Source organism: Zea mays, chromosome 3, assembly GCF_902167145.1.
Source record: "Zea mays cultivar B73 chromosome 3, Zm-B73-REFERENCE-NAM-5.0, whole genome shotgun sequence".
NCBI classification, from domain to species: Eukaryota; Viridiplantae; Streptophyta; class Magnoliopsida; order Poales; family Poaceae; genus Zea; species Zea mays.
In genome coordinates, this window is record NC_050098.1 from 198,562,667 (window position 1) to 198,575,386 (window position 12,720).

Below are 12,720 nucleotides of genomic sequence, written 5' to 3' on the forward strand. Positions count from 1 at the left end.
TGCAAAAAAGTGCGACAAAGCCTCCAAGCGAGTACCAACACTCCCTTTGAGGCTCGGGGCTATTGTCGGGTACCATAATTAGGGGTACCCCAACACTCCTAAACACGGCTGGTAACCACCATCAGCGCAAGCTACAGAGACTGATGGGCACGATTCAGGTCAAGGCTTCGTCTACTCAAGGGACGTGATCTTGCCTCGCCCGAGCCCAGCCTTGGGCCGGAACAGTAGTCCCAGACGACTTCTCGCCTCGCCCGAGGGCCTCCTCAAGCAACGGGCGCACCCTCGACTCGCCCGAAGCCCAGCTCGGGCAGGCTTCGCAGCGAAGCAACCTTGGCCAGATCGCCTCACCAATCGATCGTATCGCAGGCGCATTCAATGCGAGGATCGCCTGACACCTTATCCTGACACACGTGCCTCAGTCGGCAAGGTCGAAGTGACCGCAGTCACTTCGTCCTTCCACTGACCGACCTGACAGGAAAACAGCGCCGCTCGCCCCTCTCCGATTGTTGTGCCACCCGCCAGGGTGAGGCTGACAACAGCTAAGCTCAGCCTCAGGCGCAACAGGAGACTCCGCCTCGCCTGACCTTGGGCCTCGACCTCAGGAGGAGGTCTCCACCTCGCCCGACCCTAGGGCTCGGCCCCCGCCTCGGCCTCGGAAGGTGGTCTCCGCCTCGCCCGACCCTAGGGCTCGGCCTCAACCTCGGCCTCGGAAGGAGGACTCCGCCTCGCCCGACCCCAGGGCTCAGCCTCAACCTCGGCCTTGGAAGGTGGTCTCCGCCTCGCCTGACCCAGGGCTCGGCCTCTACCTCGACCTCGGGAAGAATTGCGTCCTCGCTCGACCCCGGCCTCGGCCTCAGGAGGAGTCTCCGCCTCGCCCGATCTTGGGCTCGGACCGACCGCACCACGGAGGATGCATCATTACCCTACCCCTAGCTAGCTCAGGCTACGGGGGAACAAGACTGGTGTCCCATCCAGGATCGCCCCCGTAACAAGTAATGATGGCTCCCCGCGTGCGTCCATGACGACAGCGGTTCTCAGCCCCCTACGGAAGCAAAGAGACGTCAGCAAGGTCCCAGCAGCCCTGACAGTTGTGCTTCTACAGGACTCCAGCGCTGCTCCGACGGCCACGTTACCGCGTACACAGGGCTCTAGCACCCCTCCGACAGCCACGTTGGCATGTACACAGGGCTCAGGCACCTCTCTGTCGGGCACGTTAGCGCATAGCTACACCCCCATTGTACATCTGGACCCTCTCCTTGCATCTATAAAAGGAAGGTCCAGGGCTTCCATGCGGGAGGATCGCGCGGGAGAACGAGCTGACGAACAGGCTCACCCTCCCTACTGCAAGCGCATCCCCCTGGCGCAGGATAACACGAGCCGCGTTTTCCCCCCTTGTGTTCCATCTCGCGCCAACCCATCTGGGCTGGGACACGCAGCGACAATTTTACTCGTGGTAGGCTGCCATTCCATGTTCTGCCATTCCCATTCCCTCTCCCCGCAAAGCCCATTCTCATTACCGGTGTTCTGTCATTCCCATTCCCGGCTGTCACTGTCTTTCTCATTCCCCCCTCCCCGCAAATCTCATTCCCACGTGCATCCAACGCCTAGCTAAAATTAAATTAAAAAAACACAAATGTGGCCCCAATGGGATTCGAACCTGCGACCTCTCAAGCAAATGTGCTCGTAGCTACCACTACACCAAATGTATGTTTATGTCAATATCTGTTACAGTAAAAATATCTACTACATCTCTCCCAAAGCCTACCTGCTACTTTTGCACAATGTGTAGTGGTAGATAATTATCAACGAGGTTCCTGAATTATATTTTTGGATGGAGGGAGTAGTATTTAAAGAAGAGCCTTGCATGTAATTTCTTTTTGTTTGAATAATGTTTTCAACTTAAATTCCTTTTTATATGTGTGACATTTATTCTCCGTAATATTTTTTCCATGGATTTGACTTGTGAGTCATTTTCATAAACCAACGCTAAAGATGAATCCATGTTTCTTACTTGGAAACCCCGAACAAACACCACTGCCAGGAGGCGCTTGCGTTGGCATCGCTCATCGACGACGAGAAGAAGCTTGGCGACTACCAGTTCGACCTCTGGAAGCAGTACTACGTGGCCACATGCATCGCTGTGTTCGGCAAGCTCCGCCACAGCCGCCGCTTGGAGCGGTCCAGAGCGGCTGCAACGCGTTGTCCATCTTAAACAGGGGGACCTCATGGTCGTCACCAATGCCGGCGACTCTTGCGTTGTTCTGGGCACCGCATCCGACAACGGTGTCGTCACACCATCCAGCTCATCATCACCTGAAGCTCAACCTGCCACGTAAGTCACTACTGATCGGCCATGAATTCTTGTGCGCTGGGACGACGGCCGTTGCTGACATTGTGTGAGTGTCCTCGAACAAGATGTATGTAGAGGAGTAGCACATCCGATGGTGCAAGGGCTAGGTATATTACCTCGCTAATGAGCCCGGGGTGCACTTTGTTTGGCAGCCCAACCAAGAGTCATCGGTACTCGCCATGTCATGCGCGTTCGACGACTACTATATCAAGGACTATGGCGTCATCTTGGCGCCAGAGGTGACACAGAAGAGGACCGACAGCAATGACCACTCGTCATCGTCGGGTAGCTTTTGTGCCAGCCTGCCTTTAATTCTCTTCGCAAACATATACATTTGGTTTTTTTTGTTTAAGCAAGCGTGTATGGTGATGCCTACCTGATGACTGATAATGTACGAGAGAACTTCTACCGGCAGGTGTGGCACGTGCTCTTCAATGATGAGACCATGCAAATCGTGGCATATATCGAAGTCTGCATGATACTGGTGGTTGTAATGTAGTAGTGAAACAGCTAAATTAAAATAACAAAATTTATGTATGACTAGGATTACAAATGAATTATGAAACATTTTCTTATAACAATATAAGACACATTTTATATATAAGTTATTATGTTATTATATGTCCCCGTTGCAACGCACGGGTACTCACCTAGTGACAGATGATGATCTTATATATGATTTCTTCTATCACTCTGTGAAGCTTACATCATATTTATGTCATTATTCCTAGTACACATGACTAATGCATTTCTTAAAATAAAGACAAAGGACTCGAAGGCATTTTTAAAATAAAGACAAAGGACTCAAACAAACTTTATCGAAGTCAGTTATTCTAGCAGTGTCATCATGTTCTTCTATTTCAGGTGCATCATCATTGCAAATCTGCAAAGTTATATAGCATACTTGTAAGGCAAAAACACTGACTTCAGAACATAGAGTAAGGTTTTATTTGGATACTCTAGTATTCACCCCAATCCACATGTATTGAGGTGGATTGGGGTGAATACTAGAGTACCCAAACAAGAGTGTCACTGCGATAGAAGAAAACCTACCAGTGATGGCTGGCTTTTTAGATCCTCAATATCAAAGTTTCATGCACTGACCCCTTATTAACACTCACCCTGTCACACAAACCATCAAACCTTCAGAAAATCACATATGTGGATTGAAGGACGGAAGTAAATATTGCGTCTATGCCTATGAAAATACATAACGGTGTGCTAACAAAACAATACAGTAAGCAAAATACATCTTGTGAGTAGCCATGGTAATATCTAAGCAACTAAACATAATGTAGTTGATTGTTTATATATGAAATGAAGTCGATAGTCATGTGAGCGCCAATCGCCATATCTATATAATTGAGTCACAGATCTTGGGTGTTCAAGGGCTTAGCTTTTGGATTTCACCCTTGGTTTGTGCCTTCAAATTTCTGCTTCTCTGAAAAGGTTGCAGGGAATAGAAGTGTCTCCCCAGAACAAAAAAGTTTGCAACTTCCTGACAATCTAAATAGGTATTTAGGGTGTGTTTGGCATGGCTCTGCTCCACCCCAGAGCAGCTCTACTCTAAAACTCTGGGTGGAGCAGCTCTGCTCCAGAGTTTAGATTGTTTCTCATAACCAGTGGCAATGGCGGGTAAATAACTCAAAACTCCATGACTAGGTTGCTTTTTTGGAGTTTTCAGAGCAGCAAAAGAGGTACTCCAAAAAATTGTACTGCAGCTCAAACTCCATAGAGTTTACAACTCTGGAGTTAGGGTGTTTGGCATGCTCTGGACAGCTCCTCCTTGGAGTTTTGCTCTGGAGCCATGCCAAACAGGCCCTTAATATGAACCATTGCTTCTCCTAGCAGCTGGAACATGGAGCAAAGATGCTGAAGAAGATAGCTCTGCATTTTCATCAGCAAGGAAGGATGGATGGGAGAGACAACAGGTTGGCAATATGAGCTCGAAGTCTGGTGAAGAATGCAGGAGGCTCTGACGTCTGGATTGCAGCCTGTGTAGTGGTACCACCAATATGGGCGTGTAATAAGAATAGTATCGTTACTAGTAGTTAAGTAGTTAACTGTGTTTACGTTTCTGGTGATGTGAGCCGGTTGGGCCTGAATTGTCTGGTACAGCTGTGTTGGTGTGGTTGTGGTGCCGGTTGGGTGAACCCTCTGCGTTCATCCCAGTCCCAACTGGGCAATTTCCTAGGATGGCTCAGTTTTATTCCACAAACTCTTGTAATTCCGTTGCTGATGAGTAATGAAATTCGGTTCACCCGTGGTGGAAAAGGAATGAACCATTGATTCTGCTAAAATATGTTTTATCAGTCATCTGCTACAAAAAGAGTTGCATCATATAGCTTGTATGAGATCATTTTGTAGCATCAATTTTATCCCTAAGAAACTAACATCACATTGGTTGTCAAATGAGTCTTATCTTGTAGCATGGTTCCTAATTACTCTCTTCTAGTCCTTGTTTGACCAATAAACATAAGGAAATACTAGCATACTCGGCCATTGACATAATACTATCACAGTTTAACTTTCTGTTTTTACAGCAACCATTTTGCTCATATTATATATATATATATATATATATATATATATATATATATATATATATATATATATATATATATATATATATATATAACTGACATCCTTTATGAAATTAATTTTGAAGCCAAATTTTTAATGTTAACATGGTCCAAATAAAATGAAGTGTAAGATTCATAAATATGGACACATCTAGCCTGCTTCAGGAAAAAAATAAAGTTTGAGTAGAGAAAAAAAAAGGCAAAGTACACTTTCACGAACCATGAAAAGTGTTTCTTGTTCTGATTTCTGAAGAAGGCATTCTCTTCAAAGCTAGCTGAATCCTTTAGCTGGAAATAGAGTCATTAACTAAGAAAAACTATCACAAACATTATGTAAACAGAAATACGAAAGAAGTATATGGAAACAAAAATGGAGTGCTTTTACACGATCCCAATGAGGGGGCAAATCAGTTAAAAAGCTCTTAACAGTTAGCTTTGGAGGTTGTGAATTCTTGAAAAAATGCTTAATTAATTTTATCGGCTGTTGGCCTTTGTTTGATCTTTCACCAAGCACATTGCAATCATTTCCCTGAAAGACTGATTACAACTTTACAAGTGAAAAAATTTCATTAGAAGTGCAACCACGGTAATCTAACCTAAAGACCAGACTCTGTATAAATAATGACTGAAACAGAATTCTAGAATAGAAAGATTGTGGCAGAAAACTATAATCAGAAAGCATTCAACTTGGAGAGCATTTTGGAGCGTCATGAGAAGAACCCGAGCCACCAAGGAAATCACCAGTTAACACTGAATTCACACACGTGATTAGGTGAACTTTATGGAAATAGTTATTGCCAGAAAGTTTGTAAAGTTAGATAGTTAACTCCATGGATAAAACTATCTGACGCCTATAATAGTTCAGCAAGCTGGTGTCAATCAGCAAGTCTAAATAAGTATTCACAAGAATGTGTGCCCTTGGGAGAAATTCGAGGATTTCTCTCTTTTTCTAGTGTGCCCATAGCAAAATGATTAAGACCACATATGCTTGCAATCTAACTTTGAAATAAGCCACTTCATAAAAATTTCAAAATAAAATAAAACCGATGCAATTAATCATCAACCATCCACGCTCCCTGGAAACTATTATTACCTTGCTCTATTCCATAAGAGCAAGAAGGACAAAGGATTTAAAATCTTAATTTACAAAGACCAAATGACCCATTACCTTCATAGGAGGGTACTTCAAAAAGGGAGCATGTCCATGTGCCACCTCCAGTGCAGTTATTCCAAAGACCATATCAGCTCTGTACAAAGAGTCGATAGTTGTTAGAAGATGTCGCTTACAATAGCAACTAATATGAAAAGTAAAAGTACACATAAAAAAGGTCAACGTGTTAAAAACATGATCATTCTAGATGAGTTGGTTAGTTAGTCTGAGTAGCATTCCTTAGGTCCTGACTCCTGAGTTCGACTCCCCGTTGGAGCAAATTTTAGGATGTGGTTAAAAAATCCCCTTTTCTGTCCCATGTCAAAGCACAGGTCTAATGATCTGGCTTCAGTCGCAGTTGTTTTCACATCGGCTATGGTGTCGCTGTGTATGCAGGGGCAGAGGACCCACTATGGCTGGATATAGCCCAAGCCATACCTAATTGGAAATGCATTTAATTAAGAAATGTGATAACAATCACAAATCATATAAGTTAGAACTCGTCTTTTAAGTATTATATAAGAAGGCATTTCAGAAAAGAATGAGCAAATACAATTACCTATGTCTCCAAGACGTATCCAGTAAAATTATCGGTATAACGTTATATTATGTGTTATTTGCCGTGCACGTGTTTCTTAGCAATTTATTCTCATTTTAAATAATGTTCTAGTTCTATATATGTTGTGTATTTTTATTCTACAATTTAATTGGTTGCATGCTAAATATTATACAATGTAGAGCTATACCTAAATTTTTCTACGTCCTCTGCCACTGTGTGTATGGGTGGGCAAGGGTTCGCGGGGGGAGAGGGGTGTCGACCTACGTGAGAAGATCTTCTTAATGTAATGTTGTGGGGGCGGCCTTACCCCGCATGCAGGTTTTTTTATTTTTGTTATTTCAGTAAAATATAAGCTATATTATAAGTAAAAAAGATAATAGGGAAGTTTTCCCAGAAACCTCAAACTGGAACCAACCAGAATCTGGTGATCACCTAATCTCTGGGCAGAGTAAAAGTTCCAACTTGATGTTGATGATATGCTGCACTCATATTTAAGCACAAAAAAGTAAAACTAAATTCCAACATAGTGTTTGCTCGATCTCAGGTTTATCGAGAAATGCAAATTGTCAAGCAGAACTAAGCATGTGCGTGTAGAATCACCATATACTTGAAATTATATCCAGTTTGAAGCTGGAGAACTTCTGGAGCCATCCTAATTCCTAAATATCAGGTAAAATAAGAAAAGCATGTCAAATTATGCACAAACTGACCAATTTCTATGGAACCACTACCAGAAGAAATTTATAGAAAAGAAACTTAGTTACCAGCACAGTGTTCCAACAAATGTATTCATAGCCCCTTGCCTCCTATCAAACATGCAAGCAGAGACACCAAAGTCCCCAAGCTTGACTACACCGGGATGGCAATAAAGATATCCTGCCTGCAACAATGATATGTTGATAAAAAGCTGTGCCAAAACTGATCATGAACAAATCCTACAGAGCTAACCTTCACATCATGGTGAAAATATGTCCTTGCCTATGGAGGTAGTCTAGAGCTTTGAGTGTTTCCTTTAGAATAGAGGCAATAACTGGCTCCTCAAAACCATCAGATATCCAACCTTCATTTGGTGCAAACATGAACCTTCTAGCATGAACAGCACTACTACCCAAAGGTTTTGACCCACAACAAATGAGCGCTAAGACCTGATGACATTAGGGTGATATATCAAGCTCAAAGTTTGAGTCTCCTTTCTTACATCTTCCTGCATACAATATATATACTACCGTGAGACATTCATTACAATGTCCATTTTAAATGGAATATATATGCTACCGTGAGACTTAAAAATTGACTTACAAAGATCACAAATAACTTAATTTTGTTAAGTCATTTCAGGATGATCATCCTGATCATCACCTAAGGTGACGAATAACATTTATATATATTCACACACACACTACTGCCAGAATTAGTATAGTTTCTTTGCATGTCATGAGAATAATTAGGCACATCTTTTGTATAAATCAGTCAGCTTGCTAACTGGTACTGCAAGCAACATATATTAGCAGTAAACCAACATTAGGAAGATTAACTTATCAATTTCCACCAAAAAATCAATGTGCAAGACATGTTCGATGGTACCTTGGTTACACATAATTCAACACTAGACACAGCTTCTCTGGCTCCAGGGTGTAGTTATCCATTATCAAAAACGTTGACAAACAACCACCTTGTTCCAAAACTCATGAGGACATTTCAGCGGGACTTTCTACAATCTTATCCAATGAATCCACCTCACAACACCCTGAAATTAGTGTATTGTAAGAAACAGTATCAGGAACAATGCCTGAGCTCACCATCTCGTCAAAAAGCTTGAAAGCTTCTTCTTTGTTGCCACATTTGCAATAGGCATACATCAAAGTGGTGTAGGTCATCTTATTTGGACGTATATCCCTGTAATGCATTTCCTTAAAGTACATCACAGCTTCATCAATTTTTCCTATTTTGCAAAAACCTTGTATTATAATTGTGTAGCCAATTACACCAAGCTCAATGTTCTTTAGTATACATTGCGCGAAAATTTCTTTGGCCTCTTCAACAAGACCAGCATGACACATCCAATACATAAGGCTGTTGTAAGTTATTGGTGTTGGTTGTATGCCATTATGCTTCATAGTGTCAAGAACACCAATTGCATCAGAAATGCTACCATTCCTACCATAACCACCAATAAGAGCATTATAGATGACTGCATTCGGTCTTAACCCATTTTTAATCAATTCAATCAAATATTTATTCGCCTTATGCACATCCTTCGCTTTGCAGTAACCATCTATTATGGTACCATATGTCACAATATCTGGCTTAAGACCCTCACTTTTCATCTGATCCAGCAAGTGAAGGATGTCTTCCACCTTACCCAAATTACAGTAAGCGCGTAGGAAAGTATTAAACGTGAAGAGGTCTGGCTTAAACCCTCTTTTGATCATGTCATCACGAAGTTGTATTGCTTCCTCCATTTTACTGGCTTTGCAGCAGAATTGAATCATTATATTATATGTGATTCTATCGAATTCAACCCCGCTATCCACCATAGCCTTTAGAACCTTAGTAGCTTCTTTCATGTTGTTACCTTGGCAAAGCCCATGAATCAACGCATTGGATGTTGCAATATTGACACCCAAACCTTTACCCAATACTAGGAACCAAATTTCAGCTGCTTCTTCGTGTTTCCCTCTTTTGCAAAGCTCCTGGATACAAGCTGTCATCACAGCATCATTTGGTTTCAGAAATCTCGCAACCATTTCTCTTATAAGCCTTAGCACCACATCCAGTCTTCCAGTTCCGCGAAGATGCCATGCAACCACACTATTAAACAAGCTGCAATGAACCGTCATTCCAGCCAACAACATCTCATCCAATATCTGCTCAGCATGTTCCATTTCTCCTTCCTTGCACAGAGCCTTCGCAATCAAGTTGTAAGTCACCACTGTCTGCTTTATCCCCTTTGAGACCATTTCATCAAACAGCCTAAGCGCCTCTGAGCAATGTCCTTCCCTACAATGCCAACCGATCAGCTGATTGTAAATAACCTCATTGGGGGTGATCCCAAAACCCTCCATCTCCTGCAGCACTGCATCAACCTCACCAAACCGTTGGCCCCTTGCAAGACCATTGATCAGGATGCCAAATGTGACAATGCTTGGTCTCAGCCTGCCTTCAACCATTCTCCCCTTCAACTGAAAGGCCTCTTCCACCCTCCCACTCCTGCACAATGCATCCATTAGCACGTTGTAAGTGACAACCGTCGGCTGGATACCAGACCGTTCCAACTCCGCAAGCATCACAAAAGCAGCATCAATCTCTCCAGCCCTGCAGAGTGCCTTAATCATCACCGTGTATGTGTACACATCAGGAGCAACAGCGTTGCCATCCCGCATTTCTCCGAACACCTTGCGGGCCAGGTCCAGTTGGCCACCACAACCTAGGGCTTCGACAAGGATATTGCATGTCTTGATGGACGGTGATGCACCACGTGTGGAAAGCTCGAGAAAGGCATCGGCGGCACAGGACAGAGATCCGGGGGCAGGCGAGTTGAGGCAGGCGCGGACGAGAAGGTCCGCTGTGGCAGTGCAGTCGGAGTCCGCGATAGCCGCTGCGGCGACAGAAAGAGGGTTGAAGAAGAGGAGGCGTGAGATGAGGCGGCGCGCGGACGGTAGCGAGGCGCCATCGGCGACGAGCGATGGTAGGAGGAGCGTAGAGACGCGAGGAGACAGGAGGTCCTCGGCGTGGCGGGAGGCGGACGCGTGGGTGTCGGAGAGAATATGCTGAAGGAGGCGCAGGGCGGAGGAGGCGGGAAGCGGAGCCGGAAGGGACGAGAGGGCGGAGGCGAGACCGCGGCCGCCAAGGCGGCGGAGCAGGATGGCAAGATCGCGTTTCGCATCTGAGGAGGGCGCCACGGATAGCGCGCTGGAAAGCTCCGCGGCGTCGGCGGTGGCGTCGGCGGCGGATGAGAGGTGGCGGCGGAGGAGGGGAAAGAGCCGTGGTGGTTTCATGGTGTAAGGCGGGCAGTGGCCGCCGCCGGCCTTGAGGACAAGACGAAGGTTGCGGCGGGAGAACGGACGGCACAGATTGGATCGGGGAGCGGTAGGCTAGGAGGGGGCCACTGGGCGCGGCGGCCAACCGGGCAAAGAGGTGACTTGGTAGGCAACGTCTGATCCATTAGATTACGATCCAACCATATATATAGTCATGGTTTGTTAGGGATTTTTTTATAAAGATTATTGAGTTGGTGGTAGAAGGGTTTAAGTGTTAAATACATGGTTATTAAAACGACGAAACGTTGAAACGCTCATGGGTGGAGTTTTAGCTTTTAAACGGTTTAAACAAAGTTTAAGCGTAGTTTTAAACAACATAGGGAAATTTCAATATATCATAATTTTAGACAATTATATAAAGTCAGATACCAAACAACCAACATAAGTTCACATAATAATATAAAATGACATATCCACAACCACATTACCACAATAACACAAAGTTCAACTAATAGCAAGTCGACAACCACAAACAAAGTGGAATGAGATGTCTAATAGTCCACAATCACAAACATAGCACAAAATCAACTAAAATAGAATGCGATGTCCACAACCATAGCACACAAGTGTTACTCAAGCACTCAATAACCATCATCCAAATCATGTAAACCAACATCATCCTTGTCTTGCTCATCACCACGGCCACTACTGTTGTTTGTTTCTTCTTCATCATCCATGTCAAGGTCGTCAAGCACAAAATTGTAACTTAGGCGGAATCCCTAATTGGGCTGGGCCAAATTTTACAAGCAGGCAACTTAAACGCTCGAAACGTGGCGTTTACCTATATATCGCGTTTAAACGTCAAAACGTGACGTTTAAACGACGTTTTACGAGGAAGTGTAAAATGTTTCAGCATTTCGCTGTTCTATCAGTGTTTTATAGTTTAAACGACGTTTAAATGTCGTTTTAATAACCATGGTTAAATGTGACCTACGGTTGGATCACGATCTAATGGATCATATGGTTTACTTGCACGCTTGCACAGAAGTACTGCTTGCATAGCAGTCGTTGCCGACTTGGTGAGGGCGTAGTGGCGAATGTGTAGTTTCCAGTTTTCCCACAATAAATAGACATGTTTTATGGAGCCAATGTCTAAATTATATACTATCTCTGTTTTAAATTAAAATTATTTTTAGCCTTTAATAGAGTCATACAATAATTAATAATTAATGTATATGTTTTATATATACGTCTAAATTCATCATCACTTATTTAAATATAGACATAAAAACTAAAAGATAAAATGGATACTAATTTTGGACGAAGCGAAGATCACTTTAACTTTCAAGACTTTAAATAAAAAATAAGAGTATTTATGAAGTCTAATTGATCTTAACAAACTTTATATCATATGATTAAATTAAAATAGTCTAAAGTTTTATTCATTCTTAACTTTAGCCAAAACATTAGACATATATATTAATATTATTTGCATATAGTTACTTCCCTTGATACAATTGAGCTAAAATGATCTAAAGTTTACTGGTTCTTAACCTTAGCCAAAATAAGTAAAGATTTGGCATCTCTTCTCTACTATATAAAACATCATTTACCCAGTGTCTTTGTGCTCCCCACATCTAAGTGGTAAAAAAGCTAAAATTATGTATACATAGAGATTCAAACCATAGTTGTTGGCTCCAAACCTACATTCACACCCACCTAGCTAACAGAATACACATGTATTTGTGTACTTAAACATAAATGGAAACTATACAGCTTACGAGCACTCTGCTAGTATATATTAATATATCTGTAAAAGACATCAGTTTGCTATGTGTGTTTTTACATGCAAGAAAAAAATATATGCTTTCTGTGGATTTAGATATCTAAACCTCTACTCCCATAAATCACCAGTTTTCACTGCCATGGTTGATCTAACAGTGGAGAAGCATCTGCCATTTTTCTGGTTCAAAAAAATTGAATGCACTATTACCAAGATACATCTTCTCACGGTTATTTTGGAAAGACAACACTATCGAATGGAAACAACTGCAGGTTGAGTGAATTTACAATGTGACTTTGTCCCCCAATAGGTTTCT

The 12,720-nt window shown here is 43.0% G+C and overlaps 1 protein-coding gene across 13 annotated transcripts; it reads right to left on the reverse strand.

Annotated features, from left to right (window-relative positions):
* Positions 1-3,004: 3,004 nt before the first annotated feature.
* LOC103651159 (pentatricopeptide repeat-containing protein At4g19440, chloroplastic) lies at positions 3,005-10,749 on the reverse strand. 13 transcript variants are annotated; one of them, XM_008676784.4, is made up of 9 exons: positions 8,226-10,749; positions 7,590-7,845; positions 7,406-7,521; positions 7,249-7,300; positions 7,074-7,120; positions 6,101-6,179; positions 5,153-5,220; positions 3,404-3,472; positions 3,005-3,233 (listed from the first exon to the last, which is right to left on the reverse strand). In XM_008676784.4, exon 1 carries the CDS (start codon positions 10,637-10,639, stop codon positions 8,327-8,329), a length of 2,313 nt encoding a protein of 770 aa, XP_008675006.1. In that variant the 5' UTR covers positions 10,640-10,749; the 3' UTR covers positions 3,005-3,233; positions 3,404-3,472; positions 5,153-5,220; positions 6,101-6,179; positions 7,074-7,120; positions 7,249-7,300; positions 7,406-7,521; positions 7,590-7,845; positions 8,226-8,326. The 13 variants fall into 13 exon arrangements, with proteins under 13 accessions (XP_008675006.1, XP_008675005.1, XP_008675003.1 ...); XM_008676783.4 differs by having other exon boundaries at positions 7,057-7,120; XM_008676781.4 differs by having other exon boundaries at positions 7,242-7,300.
* Between the last annotated feature and the right edge of the window lie 1,971 nt (positions 10,750-12,720).

Excerpts from the sequence above, each read along its gene's own strand:
- LOC103651159 (XM_020550466.3), bottom strand. The coding sequence starts at position 10,639 with ATGAAACCACCACGGCTCTTTCCCCTCCTCCGCCGCCACCTCTCATCC.